Source organism: Ursus americanus, chromosome 11 (genome assembly GCF_024610735.1).
Source record: "Ursus americanus isolate L20-20 chromosome 11, mUrsAme1.1.p, whole genome shotgun sequence".
Taxonomy (NCBI): Eukaryota; Metazoa; Chordata; class Mammalia; order Carnivora; family Ursidae; genus Ursus; species Ursus americanus.
In genome coordinates, this window is record NC_142137.1 from 8075211 (window position 1) to 8100181 (window position 24971).

Consider the following 24971-nt stretch of genomic DNA (forward strand, 5'->3'; position numbering starts at 1 on the left):
CGATGGCAACACATATTATTGATAGGGGATCAGTTTTGAGTTTTGCTACACGAAGATACCGAAATAAGTATCTTATTCCCATCAAGTCCCCATGTAAAGTTTAAGAACTAAGAACACACGTCATTCGCTTTTTTTGTTAGAAGCATTCGGCTTATGCAGTTAACCACAGTGTTTACTAAAATAGACAGAATGATAAATTTTTATTTTGCCATTAAAATAATAAAGAGAACTATTTTCAAATATTTGCCAATTTATCATTTGAAAAATTTAAAGCTTTCTTTTCAAAATTAACTGCAAACATACCTTCAGATAATAATAATGTGTAAACTTCATTATAATGCCTTTTTTACTTCATCATAAGATTTCCAAACTATTTTTTCTTCTTGTTCAAATAAAAATTACGTGTTTTTATAAGTTATATTGAAAAGCAATTATCTTTCTCACATGGTTCAGAATATGTGTTTATAAATTCCTCAGATTTATATATTTTGCTAAATCTGCTAAGTTCCAATTTCATTAAACATTGTGAACAGTACATTTGTTTTAATTTACTGCAAAATCACTAAACCCTTTAATGAAATAATGCTTTAAAAAGGCATGGCAGGCTTATGTTCTTTATTCTATAAATGATGGCTTTATGCATGTTTTTCCCATGTTAAAAATGACTACATCAATCCAATCTGTCCTCATTTCTCAAATAAAGTCTTAAGTGCTTTTTGGAAACACATTGGTTTTTCGACAATCTTTTAGAACTTAAATCCTGATGAGTGTTTTAATGTTAGACTGTGAAATAAGGCAGAATTCAAAGGCATTTCATGTTCTTCATGAGAATCTAGAATTTTTATTTGATTCCAGGTAACTTTGGACAATAGACATGATGGGATGTTTTCTCTTTGAATAAATAACAGTTTAATTATATCACTGAAATAAAATATAGTGTGGGCTTAATACATTGTAAATATTACGAAAGTACTACTTTGCTCTAGTAATTTAATAACTGAAGCCACATTGAATAACAATCTTACTGGTGCCCGTGTACGAAGTATTATACAGATCACTAACGAAGATATTGCAGCGGTTGCAAGGGTGTGACCAGCTCAACAAACATCTAACGATACGATACTCTTCTAAGAGGAAAAGGAATAATGTTAGATATACAGACAATAAAGAGTTATGTTTCCCAGTTGAAACATTGGAAAGAAGAATCCAGATAATCCGGTATCTTGATTCATACTATCACAAGAAAAGGTTTCCGTTCTTGGGGACTCTTTTCCCCAGCAAGCCTAGCACACTAAGTTCACGTGAAGATAGGTTTTAGGATGCCACAGCAATGTGAAGAAACTCTTCTCTCTGAAAATTACTGATTTGTAGGCCACTGCTTAAACATCTGACGTTTTTTTAAAACCTATTTATATACATTCAGCCCAAATCAGTAGATAAAATGTTTTGTCTATATTACAATAGGCATTGTTAACATTTCATCAGAAGGCCAATGCAAGACAATTGTGAATAGCCATTGCCCAGCATTTAGGAGATTTTAAAATATCATACAAATATACAGTTAGATTGCGAGAAATCTAATTTTGTGCATGATATTGGTGGTCTCTTTTACAGATGGGGAATGGCAGAAATGAGTCAACAGGACAGTAACTAGAGTGCTACTCATCCAGGGCCTAATTCTCATCTGGTGGTTGGGCCTACTTCCTGCAACGTGGGTTTAGGCAGCCAAAATTCCTTGACACGTCATGCTGGATAGACTTGACTCAACGTGGTGGGAAGGCTTGGGAATCATCTCAAGTGTAGGCATATGTCTGCAGCTTCTCCCAGGTCCAGGTTTCTTTTCCATAAATCTCATATGCAATGGATAATTAGAGGTTCTTGGAAACAGCCCTCCTTGTCTAAATGAAACTATTGGTGTAGGGCTAAAAGATTCATCATTACTCTGAAAAAATTGAACAGGTTAGGAATTTGGCCCTTTCTGAAGACAGACGTGATGATGAAATGCATGGTCGGGACAAATATGTTACCTTCAGAGGAACATAGGTAAGTCTGAAGTCAGACCTTGTACAACTTATGGAAATTTAAATTATATTTAAGTTAATGGGCCTAATTAAGGGACTAGGTAATGAATGATACTAATGAGTGGTAATTCTAATAAGTATACTCATTAGGGAGAACTTTTGAGTCTCTTGGGTTAGGAAATGATATTAAAAGCATCAAAGTGAATCAAACTAATTGAAGTGTTTTAAAATGAAGGTAGTGTAACACATGTGATGGTATTTCACAGATATTTCTTAGAATATCAATAAGCACCAAGTTTAGTGCTGTCAGCCCCATTGTCCCTTAATTCATTATATATGATTTAGATCTGGAAAGCACAACACACTATAAAATCTACATCGCATACACACAGATACAGTTTCAAAAATGAATCCTGGAATTTTTCTACCAATAACAAGAATTTCATCTTCCCCAGGTCTTCAGTAGCTGTGAGGAGAGAGTTGGTTCTGCCTGGTGAGCTCCGAGACACGTGGGTTGGTATTCAGGATAATGCGGGACAAAAGAGTGGGAATTCCTCAGGGGAACCAGACCTTGGTGAGTTTTTGTAAATTATCTTTTCTCTTTCTTCTAAAGAGATCTTATTCACCCTCCAGCATCCTGAGCCCTCCCCTGCATATTACAGACAGATAAAGTGAGGCAACCAGCAGGCAGATTTGAGCTGTCTATACAGACAGTTAAATCTACCCCAGCTTGCCCACAGGCCACATTCAGCTGCAGACGATACACTGCACAAGAGGACATTGCCCCGGAAGGCTGCTCGTCCATCTAGATTGCTAGAAGTCACCCGATAAATGCTAGCTCTCCACTCTAACTCATGCTGTGTGGGTCTCTGGGTCCTGGAGGAGCCATGCTTCATCTGTATGAGAAGACTATTTGTAAGTAAAATTTGTCAGGGTCAAGTGGCTTCTAAAGCAATATTAATGCTTACTGGGAAAAAGGCCTAATTCTGAGCACGCATCGCACCATTGAGGAGTATGAGGCTGGGGCATAAGAAGAAAGAAAGCCATGCTCATCTTAATACCAAGAAAGGAGGAGAGGCCTATTCCTTAGCCCAAACCCACCCAGTCAAAGCCGGGTCCTGGGTTGTCACCGAGGGCATCTGGGGGAAGCACAGAAGCAGTCATGTGTCCTCCAGGCCTCAATCACAAGTGTGTCGGCTCTTCAGTACCTTTTTCTGTGTCACCCGCTGTCCGCCCGGCCTCCTTAGCCACATGGACCAGACCGGGTAGCCCTCCTTCAGCAAGTGGGGTCCAGTGCTGCTTAAACAGGATCACACCGCTACCCGTTCAACCGACAATTGTTAGTTACCATGGGGCTTTTTGGAGCCACATCCCTTTTGATGATATACCTGCCCGTGGACTTGGTCTACCTTAGCTGCTCCGAAGCCAAGACGCTCGTTTCCCAGCACTGACATGGCAAATACAGACCTTCACTTGTTCGTCATTGATCATTCCTTGCTAGACACAGGTCTTATGAAATATCTAAAGGTCACTTTAGTAGTACTGGACCCAATCCCTCAGGGGGGTGGGGAGGAATTTTCAGAATGTTTATGGTCAGTATTTTTATTAATGACCTTTCTGGAAGAACTCAATTTTAGAAACTGAATTCATGTGCAAGTGTGCAGCAACTGGTACGATTTACACTTGGTCATGGTTTTCTCACTTTATGACACGACTGTAACAGTTACAGGATAGAAACACACACACACACACACATTTATATTCACACTCACGCACAGTATAATTTTACTGATCCAGACAATACTTCTTTTCAATTAAGAAAAAATGAAGACTCATTTGGCCACCCAGGCATGAAATCTACTGAAACCTGGAATATAAGAATGCAGTACTCTTCAAGTAAACAGCAATTGCACAGTGATAACAACATACATTAAGATTGACACATGCTGTCTTAAGAGGTCTAGTAATAGCTAAAGACTAAAGAAAGTCAGAGATGTCAGCCGGAAAAGTCAATATGCCTTCTCTCTTCCATTCTGATTGTAATCCATCACCCAACAGAACAGCCACAGTCCAGAAGATAATAAATGTCCATGTATGAAAATGCAGGGCTAACAAATTTTTAAGTGTCAATGAATTCTGCTCAATACTCTGAAATATCAGTCTTCAAATTCTTCTTGTTGTGTTAACAGAAAAATAAACCTTTATGGTTATCTCAATGTCAAATTTAAAGAGAATGGGAAAAATACTAAGGTTTCTAAAGTCACGGGCAATAAATTTTTAAAAAAGTGGTCTCACTGGTGTTTATCCGCTGCTGTGTCCCATTGTTCTCATGAAAGCCTCCCTTTCAGTTTGGCTGTACTAGACAAATATAAATAACACACAGTTAACACTGAAACACGTCTCACACGACACGATACAGTTTACAAAAGAGCTCTACTTTAGGACTGCAACTTGTAAAAACGGACATCTCTGATACTTATGGACAAATACATTTCACATTATAATGAGAGTTGTGGTTACAAAGGCATTACTCATTAGATGGTGTTTTCCTACGGGTCCTTAGACTTGAGACCGTGTAGCCGCAGGTGTCTCTCCTATTTCGCTGAGACTCTGAAGAAGCTTCAGTCACATCAGCAGCAGGCTTTCTTCACTGTCAACCCCTGAAGAACTCAGTTTCAGTACCTACACTATCGAAATGCTGAAGAACTGATAACCCATCCTGGTGAGGATCACCTTTCACTGAGCATGGTCAACTTAAAAAAATATAACCGATGAGACGACAGACTCTTCTAGATTTTAAGCTTAAAAAAAAAAAAGAATTTCTTTTCCCGTGCCGCCAGGAAGGCGTCAGGCTCACAGAGCCTCGGCAGACGTGTCTGTGGACACAGACATGGTCACCTTGGCGATCTTGACCGTGCTCTTGATGCAGCTCTCCGCGGCCCTGTGAACGCTGGCTGCGTTGTTGGCGTGTTTGTGCAGGCAGTCCGAGTCCCCCATGCTGTTGTCAAGAGGCTGTGCGGTGCCTTCGCACGAGGGGAACATACTCCGGAAAGCGTGCCTCAGGTCCTTGCTCCGCAGAGCGTAGATGATGGGGTTCACGGTGGAATTCAGCAGGCAGAGCATGCTGCAGAACGCGAACACCGTCTTAACCAGCTTGTTCATCTTCCCAAAGACGTCGTACACCATAATCGCAAGCAGAGGGCCCCAGCAGATGATTAAAACCACAAGGATCAGAACCAGGGTCTTGGCCAGCCGAATGTCCATGCGCGCCTGGTCGGGCCGCGTCACCTGCACCTTGCCGTCCTCCGACGTGTGGACAATGATGCTCTTCTGCGTGCCGCGCTGGATCATGCGCACCGCGTGGCTGTGGGCCTTCCAGAGGATATACATGTACGCGTACACGATGAACAGCAGCAGCACGCTGGTGACCCCGATCCAGAACATCAGGTAGGTCTCGTCAATGAGCGGGAAAATGTCCGAGCAAACGGACTGCAGCTTCTTGCAGTTCCAGCCCAGCAGGGGCAGCACGGCAATCACGATGGCGATGGTCCACATGAGGCAGAAGGCCACCACGGCCTTGGGCCTGGTGACGATCCTCTTATAAGCCAGGGGCCTGTGAATAGATATGTACCTGTCGATGGCTGTGAGGAACAGGCTGCCTACGGAGGCCGTGAAGGAGGCAGTGACCCCGCCCAGTTTGAAGAGAAACACGTTGGGGCTGTCTTTGCGGTGGAACACGTGGAAGTCCACAAAGCTGTAGACAAAGATGACGCTCCCCAGGAGGTCGGCCACGGCCAGGCTGCCGATGAAGTGGTAAGAGGGCCGGCAGCGGAGGCTGCGCGAGTGCAGGATGACGCACAGCACCAGCAGGTTCTCCAGAACCGTGAAGGTGCCCAGCGTGAGGGACAGCACGGCGATGGCCAGCTGCTGGCTGGGGTTCAGAATCATGAAGCACTCCATGTCCATGAAGTTCTCGCCACACTGGATGTTCTCCTCGTTCTCCTTGTAGGAAGAAAGGGACTTGTTGTAGAATTCGGTAATGTTCACCTGGTCTGCAGGGACCAACTGGGCGTTGTCTCCGGCAGTCATCTTTTCTTGGAAGGGGCTTCCCCGAAAGGAAGTTAAAGGAAATTTCTGTGGGAAGTACCCTAATTTGGATGCCATGTCACCTTTGATATCTTCGTATTGAATGTCATTGGAGCCCACGTAGAGGAGGTCTGTTGTGATGGTGCGGAAGGTGGTGTCGGCAAGGCCATCTAGGATAGACTTCATAACCTCCGTCTTGGGTTAGGCCAAACTCAAAAGGACTGAGAAAGAGACCCGCAGCACGGACTCCTAACAGGAGGGAAAACAAAAAAAGCTGAATGGTGAGAAGACTGGGAGAATAATAATTTTTTTAAAACCGACTGTAAACATCCCAAATGTGTACCATCATGTTATTTCATTCCTGTCTCTGAGCCTAGATAAAATCCCTGCCACATTCAGTCAACAAAATGAGTCAGTCAGTCAGTCAGTCAGAGAAAAGCCACCCAAAGTGGCGATGTGGAGGCGCCCACTAGAAACATATTTCTTTCATTATTTAAGCTGTCTGGATTTAAGTCACTGTGCGATCCTGTGTGTCAGACCTTCAGGGTCTGACAGTCAAGCGGAAGGAAGTGTGTCTTGGGCATGGCGTGCACCTCATAGTTGTGTTAGGAAGTGTCTACCACCTGGCTTCTACCGTCACACACACATAGCGTCCTAACGCTGGTGGGGATGGGGGGGAGCAACATGTCACACAACTTCTGCTCTTAAAGACTTTATCACCTTGTCACACAGGTAAGACTGAACGTACAACACAACCAAAGAATGAGGCGGTGTGGAATCAGGAACTGTGTTGTGCGGCCTGTATGCTGAGTGTGAAGGGGGAGAAAGAGACTTCTGAGAACCAGAGGAACAGATGACCATGGGGGAAAATCTGGATGCTGGCCTGTCTCCATCAGGCAAGTTTCCTCCCCCAGAGGAGACATTTGGACCAATGCACGGCTGAGGCAAACTTCAAAAATGTCTACACCAACCAAGAAAAATGTCATGAAGGGCAAACTTGCACTCAGGCTCCTAGGAAGACCACGATCCTGAACACTGGGAAGCAGTGATGATGGAGATCGTTTCCTGACAGTGTCCCCCATGAGTGGCATGGTGACACAAGTACGCTGGGAGACAGGAAACAGGCCTCAATGGTGTATCATCTAGGCTTTCCATGTAGACGGCACCGGAAATAAGGACGACTGAGAAAAGGGGGCCAAATTTTAAGGGCTCTTCAATTCTAAGATAAGCAATTTGGCGTTTATTTCAAAATAAAAAGCCAGGCAATTGATTTTACTATTTACAAAGGTCTTTTTAAAACATGGCGTTAGGTTTTTTTTTGCTTAAAAATATATTAGAATTACTGAGTGGTACCTATAATAATTAGAAAATAATCATAAAAACCAACATTTGATTTCCTAATTGTATTTTTCTTTTTTAAAAATGTATCACACGTATGGAGGGGGGAAGGATAGTTATTATCTTGGAACAAATGAAAATATTCTGAGTTCTCCTGCTAAAATACAGAGATTCTACCTATCTGAAGTCATGATTCATTTATTCATCCATTCGAGAAATTATGGAGCACCCGGTTTGTGCCAGGCACTGCAGTAGGTAGGCAGTAGGGGCTAGGGACGAACATTATCAAGTGAGTCCCTATCACAGAAGTATCCAGTGTGGCAGAGAACAGACAGCTGACCCCGTAATTATGATGAAGTGTGGTGACAGCTATGACTGGAGCTACACCAGATGCTGTTGGGAGTCGGGGGGCTGAAGGAGCCTTCCCCAGGGAAAGGATGTTTATGCCAAGAGTATGTAGGATTAGTGAGTGCAGACAGAACACTGAGGCAAAGAAGAAAAATTTAAATTAATACCTCAAGTATCACAATGTGGTTTTTTTTCCCCCCTTCTTGTTTATTTGGTAACTTGGAATAGGGACAAGATGCTAACTGTGGCCCACCTTCCCATATCCTGCCATCCCTGGGTCCAGGCTGTCTCCTGAGTCAATGCCACTCTCTGCAAACTTACATTTGCTAAACAACTCCATTCACATATGAACACTTTCACCCATCATCTGAGGGACACAGAAAATAGCCACAATGTGTGAGAGAGCTGTTAATGGTCCTGGCATATCCTCAAATCTGACTTTGGCCTCTCTACTCCCAACCATACACAGTGCTCACTGGCCCCGGGAGACATGCCGCCCTTTGGATCACACCTGCACACCTTCCTCCTTCCCTCTGAGCCTCTCCCTGTCTGAAATACACATTTCCATTGATCTTTCAAGACCTGGTGCCAAACTTACCTCCCTTTCTGACATCCCTTTGGCCAGCCCTTCCCACCAGGCAGAACTAGTTCCCCCAGTTTTTCCCTCTATTATAGGCCCCACTGTATGATTTAATCATGAGCTTACAAATTTACTTCCATAACTAGAAAGTGGTTTCCAAGCATAGGGATGGTGTCTTTTCCTCTTCTCTCTTTCACCAGCCTGATAACATGATAGCAGACAAGAAAGACAGGGCTGGTCTCCCTTAGAAATGTTCACATGATTCTAATAAGAGGCAGCTGAATTTTATTAACTGGTGCATAAAAGCAGTGATTTAATACTATTTATTTGCCTTTTCTAAAAATTAGAAGAGAGAAAGGTAATTAATTCAATGGATATTTGGCCTGAAAACCAAAACTCGAGCCCAACGTTCCTACTGGGAGCCAGTCCAGGACCTCCATTCCCTAAGTACTCTTATTTCAAGCAACTAACTTGCCCTTCATGCTTCCCAATTTTGAACAAATTTATTTGAAATTTTCATCATTTATATGCATATATTACATCCATGTGATTCCAAATTCAAAAGGCACAGAAGGATACAAAGCAAAGTCAGTCTCTCCCATCACCACGTCCCAACCATCCACTTCTCCTTCCAGTGGCAAGAATGTCCCTGCCGCTTTTTCTAGAGATATTCTGTGTATACTCAAGCAAATATATAGATTCATTCTTTACTTTCTTTACTTTCTTTTTAACAAATACTAATATACCATATGTACTGTTCTGCACTTTGCTTTTCCATTTAAAAGTATACATGAAGACAGTTCCACATCGGTCCACAAAACCTCCCTGCATTTAGCAGGTGCCGTAAGCATCCGTTCGATGGATGGGACCAGCCTGCTTCTGTTGCACATTTAGGTGGTTTATCATCGCTTGCTGTTACAAATAGTGCTTCAGCAAATTACCTCCAGTTCTGTCTTTTTTCACATTTCTTATGGAATTATGAATAATCATATTAGTTGTCCAATCTCACACTTTGAACTTACCCTGGACTCCTCTTCTTTCTTGGACTCTCTAATCAAGCAGACCACAAAGACCACAGTCTTGCTGATTTTCCCTTTTTATGCACTTAGGGAGAGCTTGTTATGTGTAGGTGGCATCCTGAGCGTCTTACGTCTATCAGATTGTTTCTTTTTCACAATGGCCCTGTGAGGCGGGTGCTGGTCTTATCCCCATTTCACAGATGAAAGGCACAGAGAGGGTAAGGAGTTTGCCATCCACACAGCTGGTAGGGGATCGAGCCAGAACAAACCCAGAGGTTCCAGTTCGAGAGCAGTGCTAATAAAAATGTGATATGAGTCACATATGCAATTTTAAGGTTTCCACTCCTTAGGTAAAAAAAAAAAAAGGTAAAAAGTGAAATTAATTTTAATAATATATTTTATTTAACCCAATGTATCCAAAATATTATTACTTCAACATGTGGTACTTGCCACATTTGAAGTTCTTAATCGCCGCCTGCCGCTAGCACTGCCAGACTGGACGGTACAGGTGCAGAGCTGCTTTTAACCTGAATGAACCATCATCCCTTTAACCTGAGCCAGGGATGCTACTGTCTCCCTTCTGTTCCCCACTGATTCCAACCAGTCAAAACACTAGTAATGACGAAAACACTGAATTAGGAGTTAGCAGACCGGGGCACCTGGGTGGCTCAGTCGTTAAGCGTCTGCCTTCGGCTCAGGGCGTGATCCCGGCGTTCTGGGATCGAGCCCCGCATCAGGCTCCTCTGCTAGGAGCCTGCTTCTTCCTCTCCCACTCCCCCTGCTTGCGTTCCCTCTCTCACTGGCTATCTCTCTCTGTCAAATAAATAAGAACTTAAAAAGAAAAAAAGGAGTTAGCAGACCAAGATTACTGTGAGACTTGTACTTGGACAAGGAGTTAATGTCTCTAAGCCTCAGTATTTCATCTGCAAAATGGGGATGAGGAGGATGATGATGTTGCCTAAGTCATACAAGTGTTCTAAAAATTAAATGAAAAAAAAAAGAAGCAGATATGCACTTAACATAGTGTCTGGCACAAAATTTAAGTCTTCAGTAAATATTAATTATTAATCATTACTTAGTACTATGACTCTTGCCATATATGTTTCAAGATAGCACATTGCCTTTTTAGATCATAGGCTGCTTATCCAATTTTAATTTTTGTCTCAGCACTTAAAGCATGAAAGAAATAGAAGATGCACACATGGGTAAGGGAGGAGGAAACGTCATTGGATGTCTATTATATAATTCCAGGAATTCCAGAGACCGCACACATATTCTATCATTAAATTGTCATGACAACTCTGTCAGGGGCTTATTTATAATCCCCATTTCACAGATAAGGAAATGGAGGTCATTAGATGTTAATGTAAATTGTCCAGAAGATGGAGGGTTTGTAGCTGAACCCGTGTCTCTCAGACTCCAGAATTTTTGCTCTTGGATTTTATGCACTGTGTTAGGAATGAACAGCAACTAGAATACAGCCATTTTGCTTTCTGTATTATATTCAAGTCTTCTAGCTTCTTACAAACTCAAATTAAGGCATTTTGTCAATAGTAATTAAGACTAGCTCCTACTAAATCACTATTTCCTATCCCAGCCCATCTAGGTAAATCTGCCTACTGGCATGGCCTCAAGGATTAAAATTTTAGTATCTGGAAGAGCTATAAAGCTTCTTCAGTGAAGACAAAGGATCACAGACCTTGTTGCAGTAATGCAAACCATGGGTGCCTGAGATTTACTCTGTATTCAGATCACCACATATGTGATCACAATTTCCCACTGCAATGCAACCAAGCCCTTTCATTAAAACAAACTAACTTGTTAAAGCTGAGCCAGAGCATGGTGTGGTTATGAAATATTGACTAATTTCTGTCCAATATCAGCCAACTTTAATTACGGAATACAGTTTTAAAGTATACATGGATTTTGTGCAGTTCAAGGATTTTAGTAACGTCAAAGTACCACTGTGCACAGGCTATTTTAACGGTTAATGGGATCATGGCGAAAAAGCAGTCCTCTGCATTTCAGTAATTCTTTCCTTTATTTCTACATTTGGATTATTACAGTAATTTTCACCTGATTATTTTTTGCATTGAGAGTTTTCTTTGAGAGTTCATTAGTAATACAGTTTAGGCTTTGGGGGATGCAGCTGCCATTAATTTTGTTTTCATTTGCTACTGGGAAAATCATAATTGGAAATTTCTAGCAAGATGAGTAGATGCACCTATTAAAGAAGCAGTTGGTTTTTATTACTGTTATAGTAAAACAATGATTGAATGACATTTAAGGGGATTTTCCCAGAATTCTGTTCTTAAAAATATAACCAACTTTTTCTAGTAATTTAAGCTATAACTCATTCCTTTATAAAAATAAAAATATCTTAATGTGTTGAATCTATGATTTAAAAAAAAACTTTAAGTTTTTAGAATGACATTACCTGTTCTGTTTGTCCATCTCACTAAATGCACACTTGTTTCTCCATTTACTACCCCTAAACTTATATAACTGGCAGACTATGGTATCACATCAAAGAAGTGCTCTGGGTACATCAGCAGCATGAAGCATTCTAAAGTCTACCTAGAGTCTACATCTTTGTTTCTGTAACCATTGAGGGTATAAAATATCCATGTTCTGATTAGGGTGAGCATTGAGTAAAAAACAAGACTCTTCTATATCAATATAATTAATAGCAGGTTCTTTTAGTCTTCACTGCCCTGCTGAAGACCTTCTTTGTTTTAGAGAGACATTTCAATAATTTAGACTTTTATCACGGGAGTCAAAATCCTTGCAGTTCTGGACCGTGCAGCATCTCTGGGTCTCCCCACAGGATGTCATGTCTAGTTGGGCAAAAAACCTTCTAAAAGTATCAGAAGGACCAGTGCTCCTGATATAGTTACAGACTGTCTCAGCCCTCCAGGCTCCTTCTCTAATATCCTAAGTGTAGAAATGCTTTAAGGACACAATGCCAAGCTCATAGTTTCTAAGTTGATAGGAGTCCAGGATATCAAATTCAGGAGTCCAAGCCCTTGCTTAAATGAACCCTGTTGTTCTCCCTTATTTCTTTGTTGGCTTTGTGTTGTTCTGCTCAGCTAGCTTGTGAAGGGTTCAAGAGAATGAAGGTGCCAGTGGATGTATTTGTTATTTTCCATTCATTTCTGGGAACAAGTCTGGTTTCTACTAATTTGATCAAGAAAAAGTAACTTGATAATGTATTTCTCTAAAGTTAGTAGGAAAATTTTAGTTGACCCTTATAATTGTATTATGTCTAAGACATGTCCTCAATATACATGGCAGATCTCATGGGCCAACACCGTAACTCGATGAATCTTCTGCTATGGTTGAATGGGCAATTGAGTCTTTTCTAACTCTTACATAACCATCAGAGTTTTGGAATTATTAAAGTAGTTTGGTCACTTTTTGCATTATCTTCTATAGCAAAGAGCAGTAAAGGATTGACTTAATTATCCTGATAATTCAGGCAAAAATACATAATCCTTCTTCCTTGTATTAGTATCAGTTCCTTTTTCCATATATAAAAGAAAATTCTATTATGTAGGTAATGCTCGGTTGGTTCTCAAAGCTTTAGCTTTTCATATATTTTGTAATGTGGAATAGAAGTTATTAAATGCACCATTTTCTCTGGTCTTTGTTAGCAAGAAAATATATTTCATGAAAATATATCAATTAATATGAACTAAATAGACATTAAGGCACTTATAAGGCTATATTTCTGTTCAAATTTAACTTGAAGTATACCTAATTATTTAACATTTAAAAGCTTGTTAAAATTTAAAGAATTTTAGGGCTTAAAAAATGATGCTTTTAAAACTACATCAGATGGAACATTCACTATTAGGTGATGATGCGTAAGAAAAGCCTATCACAAAGGCAATGATACAAGTGAAATGATTTGTTGACTTTTGTAACCAGTTCCATGTATACATTTACCATTTAACTTTGTTCTCCTGTTTTGATGTTTCCTTTTACTAAGTGCCTTTATCTCTTTTTTTTTTAAAGAGAGCTACCTTTTCTACATATCTATGAAGAAAGTAATCAAGTATAATTGATTTAGCTTTCCCTTAAAAAAGAACATGAAAAATTTTCAACTCAATAGAAGCCACGGTCCAGATACAAAATACTCCATAAGCCTGTCTTTATCATGTATGTGAAATTGGGTCATTAAAAGCCAGCCCATAAACTATGTAGAACCCAGTAGACAGGTTACCTGACAGTTCACTGCCAAGGACAGCAACAGCTTAAAGAGCGCCACATGCTGGCCAGAGGGCAGCGTACCTTTCCGTTTCTTCATCTTTCAACGAAGGAGTACGTTCTCTTTGAATTCACAAACATACAAATTAAGCCCAAGGAAAAATCAAGTCTTGTTTCTCTAGGTTCAAATCTCAGGGTGATTGGGTGATTCGGGTGATTAAATAAATGCACCATAGAGAAAATTCCAATTCCCCAACATTTTAATAAGAAACATTAGAAAGTTTATGTGCTAAGAATATATATTATTTTTTAAATATTTACACGCATTAGGTGCTATCACAATTCCCATTCTACGTATGAGCAAACTGTGGTAACGTTCTAGATCTCTAACTAGAAGAACAGAACTAGAACTCAACCCAGGGCTGGGTAACTCGAAGTCACTGCTCTTAACTTTGAGGTCCAGGAACCATATAATGAAATACTTTTCTTCATTTCTAAGGGGGAAGAACTGATTGTGGGGAAAGGAGGTAATAAGCAGCACCTGATCATTCTACACAGCAAACAACTGAAGTCTGAAGGGAAGATCTGTTGACAGCAAAAAGATCGGCCATACTGCTTGCAAATCACCCTTGCCCCATGGTCTTCAGGACAAAGTATGGTAATTCACTACAAGCTATACACCCTAACCCTAGATTAGCACCTTATTTTCAGTGACTGTTGGCAAAGAATAAGTAAAATATAACTTGTCTTTGCTGCTATTTTTTTAATTAGAATTTTCCCCCTTCATTTAGTCAATTGTAAGGATTGTGGGCCATAATGACAGTTTCCACAATACCAGCGGGGAATAGAGAGGACACCTTCTTTAGGTCTGAATGGGACGGGATGGTTGTTAGTAACAAAAGCTTGAAGCTTTCATTCCCATATGGAGAAATTCAAACTCACTTGAAATCACTCCATTTCCCACCATGAGCAGCGTGATATTGTAGGCCCAGATGGAAGGAGACTCTCTGCAGCCAGTTCCTAGGATGCTGGCTGGAATCGAGGCAGAAGAAATTCTGTAAACCTTTGTAAGGCTCGACGAGGGAGTGCCTGTGACAGATTCCTGGTGCCCAAAGAGCACACAGCTGTGCTACCACAACAGTGGGGCTCATGGATACAAAGTTATAGGCCCTCACGTGCTTCACGTATCCCATTGTTACTGGGCACATACTCCGAGCCTAGCACCGTAGACATTAAATACGTATGGATGCATTACACCTGTGTCATGGATACGGGTCAGGGAAGCAGGAGAAATGATTTTCCATCTCACCCCACTCTGTCAAATAAAGGCCACCCATCTGTCCTTCTCCTCCCACAGATGACAGGATAGAACGGGATATAAAAACATGTCATAGGCATGATATTGCATCATCCAACAGTATTGGGTTGTGTGGCCCAGTAACTGGGTTGTGTAATCCTCTTCCTATATAGGCTTTGAGTTTTTCTCCTAGGAGAGAGGATGGGCACTGCTGAGTCATCCTATGGCAGTCTTTCGTGTGTCTAAACCCTTCAAATCATGAACATCTTGAGAGGAGGGACCTGTCTTCTCTGCTGCACGTGTCCTCTGCCTGGCACAGTGCCTAGCACGGGGTAGGTACTTGGGACCTGTTTCCTAACTGACTGTTGGTGTGCATCGGCGACACGGCGCTGTGGGTAATTTTCCTTGGCATAAAGTCTGTTGGTTATTAGGGAATTAAAACTGAGTTTTGGTCTCATACAAACATCCACCTGAAAAAGGAAAAAAAAGAAGAAGAAGAAGAAGAAAAAAAGAAAAGCAACTGCCCAAATGTAAAGGTTACATAAAAGGCATCAACAATTATTCATCCCAGGATCTTTTATCTCATCGTTAAATGGAAATTATATAAGTGGAAGCTTGAGGCAAAGATCAGGTATATTTTTCTAATTCTGATCCTTGTTGAGCCTGGGTGTGTGTTATGAACCTCAATGTTTAGGCACATAGAAATGATAAAGAGATTTTTGTGACATGCACAACCTTGAATGAATCCTGATTACGTGCTGCTGATAGACCTTTAAAGACAATATATGAAGGAAGTTACGATTATAATGAAGTTTTTCCCTCGCTCGAATGCCAGTTATTATGCATTAATCTTTCCCAAAGGGGTTTCTCCACGTGCAAGTGTGTTTTCAAAACCACTTGTCAAGAGAAGTTATGTGAAAATTCAACCACTAGATGGAGTGGCTTTTGTAAGCCCTCAGGAATCAATTTGTTATTCTACTCAGTGGACATAGTTCTTGCTGTGGTTGAGCGACTTCTCCTCCTGCTACAACAATTTATGTATTTTACAACCAAATTAATTAAAACATAAATAAGGAAATATGTTATGGAGGGTTAAAATCGGTTATTATTACTGCCTACAAAAACTAAATTTTTAATTGCTTTTCTGGGGCAAAGGGACATTGAGAAAATTTAATATATTGATAAAATTAATTGTGAATATTTGGAAGTCTGCCTCAAGAAAGTAATTAGGGATGAGTAAAGCAAAGTAGTTCTACTGGAAACAAATAATATGTTTATGCCAAGAGATGCTAAAAGTAAGATGGGCCTATCTCAGGAGCCCAAAATCAATTCTAATAACAAACCCAACTCATTTCTATTTTATGAAACATTTGGCCTTCCGGTTTTCATATACAAAATCACCAACACAGGCCATAATTCTGTCATGATAAAGGACAGAAAATTATTTATCATTCAGGGGCTACAATGGAATATTTCACAAGAGAAGCAAATATTTGTTCAAATGCTCATATGAATCAAGGATATGGTAGCTTTCTAAAAAATTCCGTTTCCTTCCTATCATTTTCTCACTGGAATAATTTTAAATAAGCTTTTATCATATAAATCCAGGATTCCCTTCAAACACAATTTTATAAATTAGGTACTTATGTGCCATCTCCTTTAGTTGAAATGTTAAAAAAAAAAATCAGTGTGTAGTAACATGCAAGATACAAACATAAAAATACGCTTTCAAGGGCAAATAATTATATACAAACAGAACCGGAAAAACCAGGTTTCAGTAAAGATGAAAAATATGCTTTGGAAATGTAGTTTCAAGTAAGCCGGAAGTGCGCAAATTGAAGGCAAGTATAGGATTTTGATGTCATCGAAACCATGAGGTGGTTCTGTTGTACTCATTCAAGGTCAAACCCTCCCTAGGATTTGTGTGGTGCAATTTCGTGATTATGAACAGAGCTGAGGAACTGCGAATATTCAGAAAAAGTGACGTGAAGATAAAGAATTAGGAAATAAGGTGGGTGAGAACTGGCTGGACATCCGGGTACATAGATCCCAAAGAACAGTCCGGGACGGCACACAGCGGTCTGCGAGCGCATGCAGAGGGATTTTATAGGCCAGTGGTTCTCAAGGGGTGATCTCCCAACCTGTAGTATCAGCATTACCAGGGAACTTTCAAAAACTGCAAATTCTCGGGTTCACCTCAGACCTACAGAGGCAGAAACCTCAGGTTCTGGCTCACAGGTGTGTTGCCGCAAGGCCCTCCAGGAGGTTCATGGAGACCTATGAGAAAGACTAAACGGGTCTTGGGGAGGGGATAAAAATTAACCTTTAGGAATTGAGGATAGGAAGAAAGACTGTTCTGTGAGTGTAGGTTTTTAGATCATTGAAATGGATGGCTAAAGGAGCCCGCTGCATGGGAAAGTAGTCTCCCAAAGAAGCTGCTTAGAACCAAGGTATTTCTATGTGACCGAAATAGAATAATGTGGTCTAGCCTGAAAATAAACATAACATAATGAGTGGGGAACCTCTCAGCGTTTTTCGGTCTACAATTCCGGGCTTCTCTGCACTTTTTTAGCAAATTTACTGTTATATTTTTGACCAACAAAGTGGCTTCAAGATATAGTGTGTACTTACCCAGCATGCAGACATAAATTAAGAACTCCACACACCATTTTCTCCTAATTCTATTTACAAAGTCTATGCAAAGCTTTCTAGGCCTGCTAGCCATTCCTTTCAATGCCACCGTGAAGGAACCCATGATGACTGAGAATAAAAGAACGCGAACCAGTAATAGTAGTTAACATTCAGCTTATTTTTTTAAGCTGGAAATGTTTCTGTTTCTGTTCGTCTCTCCCTCCCTCCCAATGTGTCACAGGAGATGCACCCAGAAAACAACAAACTAAAATGGAAATTTTGCAGTAGGCCAAGTAACGCAGGTCCGCTGCAAATTACCTTACAGAATTAAATTATGCAATTTATACTGCTTATAGCTGGCATATATCTTGCGAAAATACCTAAAAGTTATAAATATATGGAAATGTATCCCAAAGTACTTAAACATCTGACTTTGGGCAGACTGTTTCCTCTCTAATTATTTCATCAATAAAAATGGATCATAGATTACTCATACTTAAGTTACCTTAGCTGAGAACTACAATCATCCAAAGGTTTTCCCTTTCCTGGTTGTTGTTTGTAAGAAGTTTGATGTAATTTCCAAAACTAGTTGTCTATCGTCCAGAGTCAAATTCCCACATAGGCAAAAGCACCAAATTCTCTGGATAATCTTTTGCTTACTTTGGTTACGGTTTAAATCGTTCAGCTTTCTTTCTCCTCCACATGCATACTGCTTGCTCACCACAACTTGTACAAATGCTAGAGAAAACATTTACAAATTCTGGTAGCAGTGCATTGAAATGAGTTGGAAATCTAGTCCATTTAACAAGCCACACTGGAATAAACCAAAATACACAGATCATAGTGGCATTAAATTAAGTCTCTTTTCTAAAGAATAAATCAGGTTGATTACTTTTAAATACAGCTGAGTTAAAAGCAAACAGGACAGACAAAGGCATACTGCGTATGGTACTGGTTCACTTGCTATATTAGAAACATCTTGTTTAGCCTCTTGGCCAACAGAAATCAATGTTCTAAAATTTCCTAGACGAATATCCAGGAGAAATTTGTTTTTAAAAAGCACACTGGAATTTATCACCAATTTAAATGTAAAACTCCTTGTAACTTAACTCAATTTATAGAACTCATATTCCAATTTTCTTCTCTAAATAGATGGTCTAAAAGAACAGATGAAGAAATAATGAGGAAAGAAGGGAACCCTCCCATTTAAACATAAACTTTGAAAAACATTATTTCCTAATTATATTTTATTTTAATTATATTTAAATATACTACTGACATACACAGTTTGTGAAAGCATTTGCCAGTATATTCAACCACCACAACAGATTGCCTGGCACATCTTTGAAAAATGCCTCTGCTTTTCTTTAAAAAGCAAGAGCATGGAATTTGCTAGTAGGAATAAAAAAAAATAGATATTACATTGTCACGTTTAGGAAACTATACTGCACTTTATCTCCTGAAGTCAAAAACAAATTTTAAATGCTTTTCAGAGTTGATAATGATGGTAAAGAATCAAGCCAAAGATATCAAATTTCTGCTCAATGAATCCAAACTCTACACAATTAAGAATCCAAACTCGAGGGGAAAAATAAGAATTAGATAATAAAATACTGTGCTCTTAGGGAAAAAATGATTTGCCATCTGTGTTAGGAGAAAAGGGAACTTAAATCCCTTGTTGCATTCAAAAAATGCAAAATCTATCTTAAGAAGCTTATTCAAAACTACAGAATATAATGCAATAATAGCACAATAGGTGAAAAAAGAAAAAGAGTTGGCTAAGGAATATTGATTCCCATCTAACCAGTCTCAACTCACATATTCAAAAACAAAAGAAAATAAAACAAACAAAGCAAAATTTTGAAAGCTTGCCTAAAGTGCAGGTGTGAACATTTCTCCAGCTGGGGCTACAACAGAATTTACAGGATTCTAGAACAACTGCTATGACTCTGCCGGGCCCATTTGCTCAGGTTTGGTGAGTAAACAATTCTTCCTTCAAATACCCATAAAACATAACAATGAGCCTCCATGGTCACCGAACTAGGAAATTAACCTGTCCGAATGAGACTTTAAAGTAGAGGACATCCAGAAGTTATTTGTTAATAATCCATATGGAAAGTCTTTCAAATATATGGAAAATATCAAGGAAAACTAGCTCGAATATATTTGTAATGGCAACTGTGCTAGAGAAATGATTGTAATGAAATGTACTTTACTTTCCACGAGGCACCCTTTCAGTGAAGAAACATGACCCAGGAAAGCTTTTAGTAAATATTTTCTGTTAAGAACTAGAGGTAATCACAGATTACTTTATGTAATGGCTTTGAGCTATTATCACTGATAGGTCATAAACATACCTATTATCCATTCAGGCCTGTTTGAGATAGGAGTTCCTCTAACATCAAACTATCTGAGTAGTACCAAGAGAGGTACTGGAAAACTACTAAAAACAAATTTCCCTTTCCCTCCCTCACATATTTCCTATAGTTTTAACTTATTTGTGATGGCACTATAATGTGCTGTATATTACAGATATATTGATATTAATATGCATTCTGTGATATAGTAATAACCTTGTATTTTTTTCTCCCAACTTTCTTTGCAAAAATAATAAACAACTAGCAGGACTGGTGAAAACTGTGTTAAACACATCAATCAGTGTTGATGAGAAAACTGTAATCAAAATTAGTTATTCCCACCCTGGCATCTTTGCAAGATTCCTAGAACACATGAGACTGGAACAGATTTCCACCACCCTGGAAAATCAGAATGGCCTTGTTTTGATGCAAGGTGGATACTTCTTTTGCCTTGAATCTTCTGGGTCCATCTGCACAGCTGCCTTGAATTTGGACATTTCCCCCAAATTTGTAGTATTTATTTAAAATCTGAATTATATATTCAGATATATAAAGACAATGGGTCCAAATTTTTATGTCAGCCATGATACACATCTATGAAAAAGTTTGTTCATAAAAATGTATACAAGTGTGTTTATACATCCCAATCATCTAAAATTATGCGGTATATAATTTGATGTTATATATTTTCTGGATGACATTTATTCTTTCTTTTAGTCCAGAACATATCTGGGAGAAATCTGAGTTGATCTATGTTATGTTATATAGTTAACCCAATCTAGTCTAAGAAGATACAGACCAGTAAATTAAATGATTATCAAAAACATTAAATAACAATTCAGTGGCCAAGTGTTGTATCCCCCAATTCCTCAGGAACAGTGTTCATGCAGTTATAATAGAAAGTGAACATTGTTATGAGAAAAGAATTAAGAAAGCGCTGGAGATGGGGGGGCATGAAGTCAAAATTTTGCCAGTAAAAAGTGTATCGATTGGTTTTGATTTCCTCTTATTCTTTAGCTTCTCTACCAATCTTCAATCAAGAAAAGAAAAACCAGCAGAGCTTGCAGTCCCTCAAAATATGGATATGCACTATGTAAACTTGGCCCCAGCAGTTTTTCAAATAATGTTGGATCCAGGTCTTTTCAGAGGCAAAAGCAGAATTATAAATAATTTAAACCCGAAGGCTGGTTTCCCTCTAACTAATTTGTCAGTTCAATTAGAAAATGATGAATACAAAAACTGAAGAGACAGATTACACTGGTGAAGACACAGCATCCTTTTTTGCAGGAATGAAAGCTCTCATCTGTGTTCTTAGGCAACTGAGCTAACATAATTACCCCAAGAATAACAGTCAGCAACCTCAAGGACAGTCTCCATCTGACTAACCAAATTCAAGACGCTATAACCAAATCTCATTTTAGTCATCACGTGTTGTTAGGTATCTCTAAATTCAATTTATTACTCTTTTTTTCTCTCAGCATTCCTGGAGAGCTAATTATGGGAAATAATCCCTTTTCTTATTAGGCCAACTGTTTTCTGGGAAGAAACATTTGGTAAGCGTGGTGAGCTATAAACTGCTATTATAAGTTCCATTTCATCATAGTTTATTCTTCAACAGCCAAGTATTCCAATTCTACTTCCAAACACTAATATGCAAGGCAACCAAGAAGCCTGTCTAAATTTCCTGGGGGTTCATGTTAATTCCGAGTCAAAGCAAAGAAGAATGTCACAAGATTGTTTTGAAAGAGTTTTTCAGGCTTTGCCTTAGTAATTAATAAGCTGACACTGCATACTAAATACTTATCAACACAATCAATGGGGCTGCTTCTTTCTTGAGAAAATAGGTAGACCGAATCAAGGAGTTTTCTTTTGGAATAGACTGTAATATGCCACAGATAGAGTGGTTCTTCCAGAGAATTTCATTCCCAGCAGTTTCATCTTGGTAACATTTAACAATTTCACTATTTTAACATTTTGAAATGCCAAAAAGAACACACTGATCCTGCAGCTAGGCTTATTAGAGAGGAACGATCTCACAGGCGACAGGGAGGCACAGAGTCCACTGGGAAAAGGGTAACAGAAAAAGACAGAAAACAGTGGATAACAAACAAAGCCGAGCACTACTCCAACATGAAATCAGATTTTCACCAAAATGTAAAACTTTACACACCAAATTAAATAATATCATCTATGGTTTATTTAAGGGACTAGGCATAACGTTCTTTTCATCTATACCGAAGCTATCTATTAAAATTGGGGGGTGTGAATATCTAATTTGCCTTCCTAACAATGAGTATGCAAGCATAGTAATCTTATTTTTGAAAGGTCAGAACTGAGCATTTCCCCCCTGTGGCATCACTTTACCCCCACAGAGACTTAGGAACACAATGAGACCTTTCCCCATCAGACACTCATACATACCTCAGCCAGGATTGCTCCTTGCCTGGAGTGGGAGACATCTTTGGAACAAAAAGAATCTGTTTACAGTAAGTTCTCTTGATAACCTAAAATGGATTAGTTTTTAAAAACCACGTCCATCCTCTTGCCTCTTGCCCAACTACAGCAACGCTATCGTGCCTGCAAGTAACCGCTTGCAGTATGCAACACTGAAAATCCTGGAGGTGTGTGGATTCTGTTCATGTATGGATATAATCAGAAAATTATTTGTCTCACTTAAGAAACTATGCATGGCCTTTTATTTTGATTAAATTGCTTTTAACTGAGTGAGAGATGGGGGGAAGGCAGAAGGAGTGAGGGGGGGCAAGGGACAGAGAAAAATCAATCAGTATATTTTCCCTTGCAAACTGTCAGTAGGGTGGGATTAGAAAAGCAACACTTTAAATCAGATAAAGTCCTATGGGAACCTTAAAGGTTAGTTGCTCTGAGCTTCTCCATATTCTGCAAAATAGATTGATGGCAGCGGTCACCCCACTGATACTCAATGTTCACTGAGTTTACGCTAAGAAATTGCATTTCCCCCATTGTTGAAAAGACATTAACTTGGTCATAAAAAATGAGGAGAAGTTATGGGACCCATAGAGATATCTTTCAACACCTTTAAAACCAGTAACTCTGTTCTAATCTCTCATTAAATGCCCAAGGATGCTTAATGTATCAAGAAGCAACAACAAAGACAAGAATAGCACTTAATTTGAAGGGAAATAAAAAAGAAGGGAGGCAAAATGATGGACAGATTACAATTTTTTTTCTCATTTGTTCAATTTAAAACTAACATTAGAAACATGCATGTTGCTTTCAAACTTTCAAATGACCAAATGACAGTTTCTCACGTCTGTCACTGCAAACATTTCTACTGGAGAGGCGATCCACTTATGATTGTGAGCCTTACCGAAAATTGTCTTCCAAAAACACAGCAACTTTTTTCATCTAATGGCTAGTTCCGGGTTAGATGGTTCCATCAACATTCAAATTTAGATGTTAAATATACATTTACTTTTCCTCCAAAAGAGTGGCTCCTGCAGCTATATTTTCTACACCCAAAGTTTATTATTTGACATACATTTCTTTATATGACATTTACTATTTTAGACAGTTCCTAGGTTTGGTGCAGAGATCGATGTATTTGGGAACACTTAGTTGCTGATAATGGTTTATAGACGTTCAGCACCAACTCAAGCGCCTATTTTTTCAAACATGCACAATTACACGTTTTCTACAAACACACATCAGTGTATACACAGGTGCACACACATTCAATAAGTAGTAAATGGTAGAAACCTCCAGAAGTAGCACAGAGCACAGTTTACAAGCTGGGGCTATAGAGCTAAGTAAACATTAGCGCACGATTCGCTCACACGGAATAAGAACTCCACGAAGGACACTTGGGGACTACACTGGTCAGTACCCGAGGGGGCGGGAGGCGGAAAAAGTATTTCCAAACGCAACCCTGCCAGGTCTTACCCTTCGCATCCCCCGGTCCTCGGGGAGAAGCTCCCTCGGCAACCTCTCGCCCAGCGCAGGGCTGCTTCTCTGCTAGAACGAAACGTTCCGCCCGACTCTACGGAGCTCTGCCGGGAGCCGAGGCGCCCCGCCCGGGCCAGGGGAAGGCACTGGCGCCGCGGGAGCCAAGAAGAGGCGGAGGCGGAAAAGAAGTGCAGAAGGAAGGGGTGGCCGAGGGAGTAGCCGGAGGGAGGCGGCGCCGGCGCGGGGATGCGGGCGAGGCGGGGTGGGGTGGAGCGGGGTGTGCCTCCGTCGGTCGGTCAGTAAGTCAGTCGGTCCACGCTGCCCGCACGCCGGCGTCCCCTGCCTCCTGCGCCCGCCCGCGACAGCGACCGGGACTGGCGACCCCTCCGCTCCCGCCGCCCGCGAGCCTCGCCCCTTCCCCGGGCTCTCCAATGGGTCCTCCCGCGCGCCCCGCCTGGCTCGGCGTGGGGCCGCAGGTCTCCGCCAGCACAGGCGCCCGTCGCCTCGCCACGCTCGTGCGGTCCCTGCCTCTGCCTCCGCTGGCGCTCTGTCTCTGGCTCCCTCTCGCTCCAGTCCCATTTATGAAGCGCGGTCCCATCACGTGTTAATGAGCCTTTGTCCTGCCCTGGCAGCGGCGGCGGCACAGACCCCACCGAGGGAACTGCGCGGGGAGGGACCCGCGCACCGCGCAGCGCGGCACCCGTGGCTCCAAACTTTGCTGGCGCGGGGGACCTGCCGTGGCGCCGGCCCTGGGGCCGGAGGGGACAAGCCTCTCCGGCCCGCGTCACCTACTTCTCTTCCTCCTCCTCCTGCTTCTTCTGCGCCGCCGCCGCCGCGGTCCCGGGGGCTCCCACTGCCAGGACCTGGCTCTCCTCCCGGATACCCTCACACCCGGGCCGAGCCAAGAAGGGGCTCGTGCCTGCGCCGCCCCCGACCTCGGGGCCATTAATCACGCTCGCCCCTGCTGCGCGCCGAGCCAACACCTTGCGCGGGGGTCACGTCTGGGGCAGCGGGCTGAGCCGGAAGGGAGAGGGGAGCAGGAGGCAAGAGGCCCAGGCGCGCCGACCGGGGGGTGCGGCCACCGGCGGTTCAGCTTGCTCCAGGTCGCCCCCGCGGCGGGCAATAGTGAGCCAGGCCTGGGGGCGGGCGAAGCGTTGGGAC

At 41.0% G+C, this 24971-nt stretch overlaps 1 protein-coding gene across 1 annotated transcript; it reads right to left on the bottom strand.

The window, feature by feature from the left end:
• Positions 1–424: 424 nt before the first annotated feature.
• On the bottom strand, positions 425–24069 carry CNR1 (cannabinoid receptor 1). The gene is made up of 2 exons (XM_045807081.2): positions 23808–24069; positions 425–6356 (listed from the first exon to the last, which is right to left on the bottom strand). The coding sequence occupies exon 2, from the start codon at positions 6291–6293 to the stop codon at positions 4875–4877; it is 1419 nt and encodes a 472-aa protein (XP_045663037.1). The 5' UTR covers positions 6294–6356; positions 23808–24069; the 3' UTR covers positions 425–4874.
• Positions 24070–24971: the final 902 nt, after the last annotated feature.

Coding starts and splice junctions, on each gene's coding strand:
- CNR1 (XM_045807081.2), bottom strand. CDS start 6,293: ATGAAGTCTATCCTAGATGGCCTTGCCGACACCACCTTCCGCACCATC.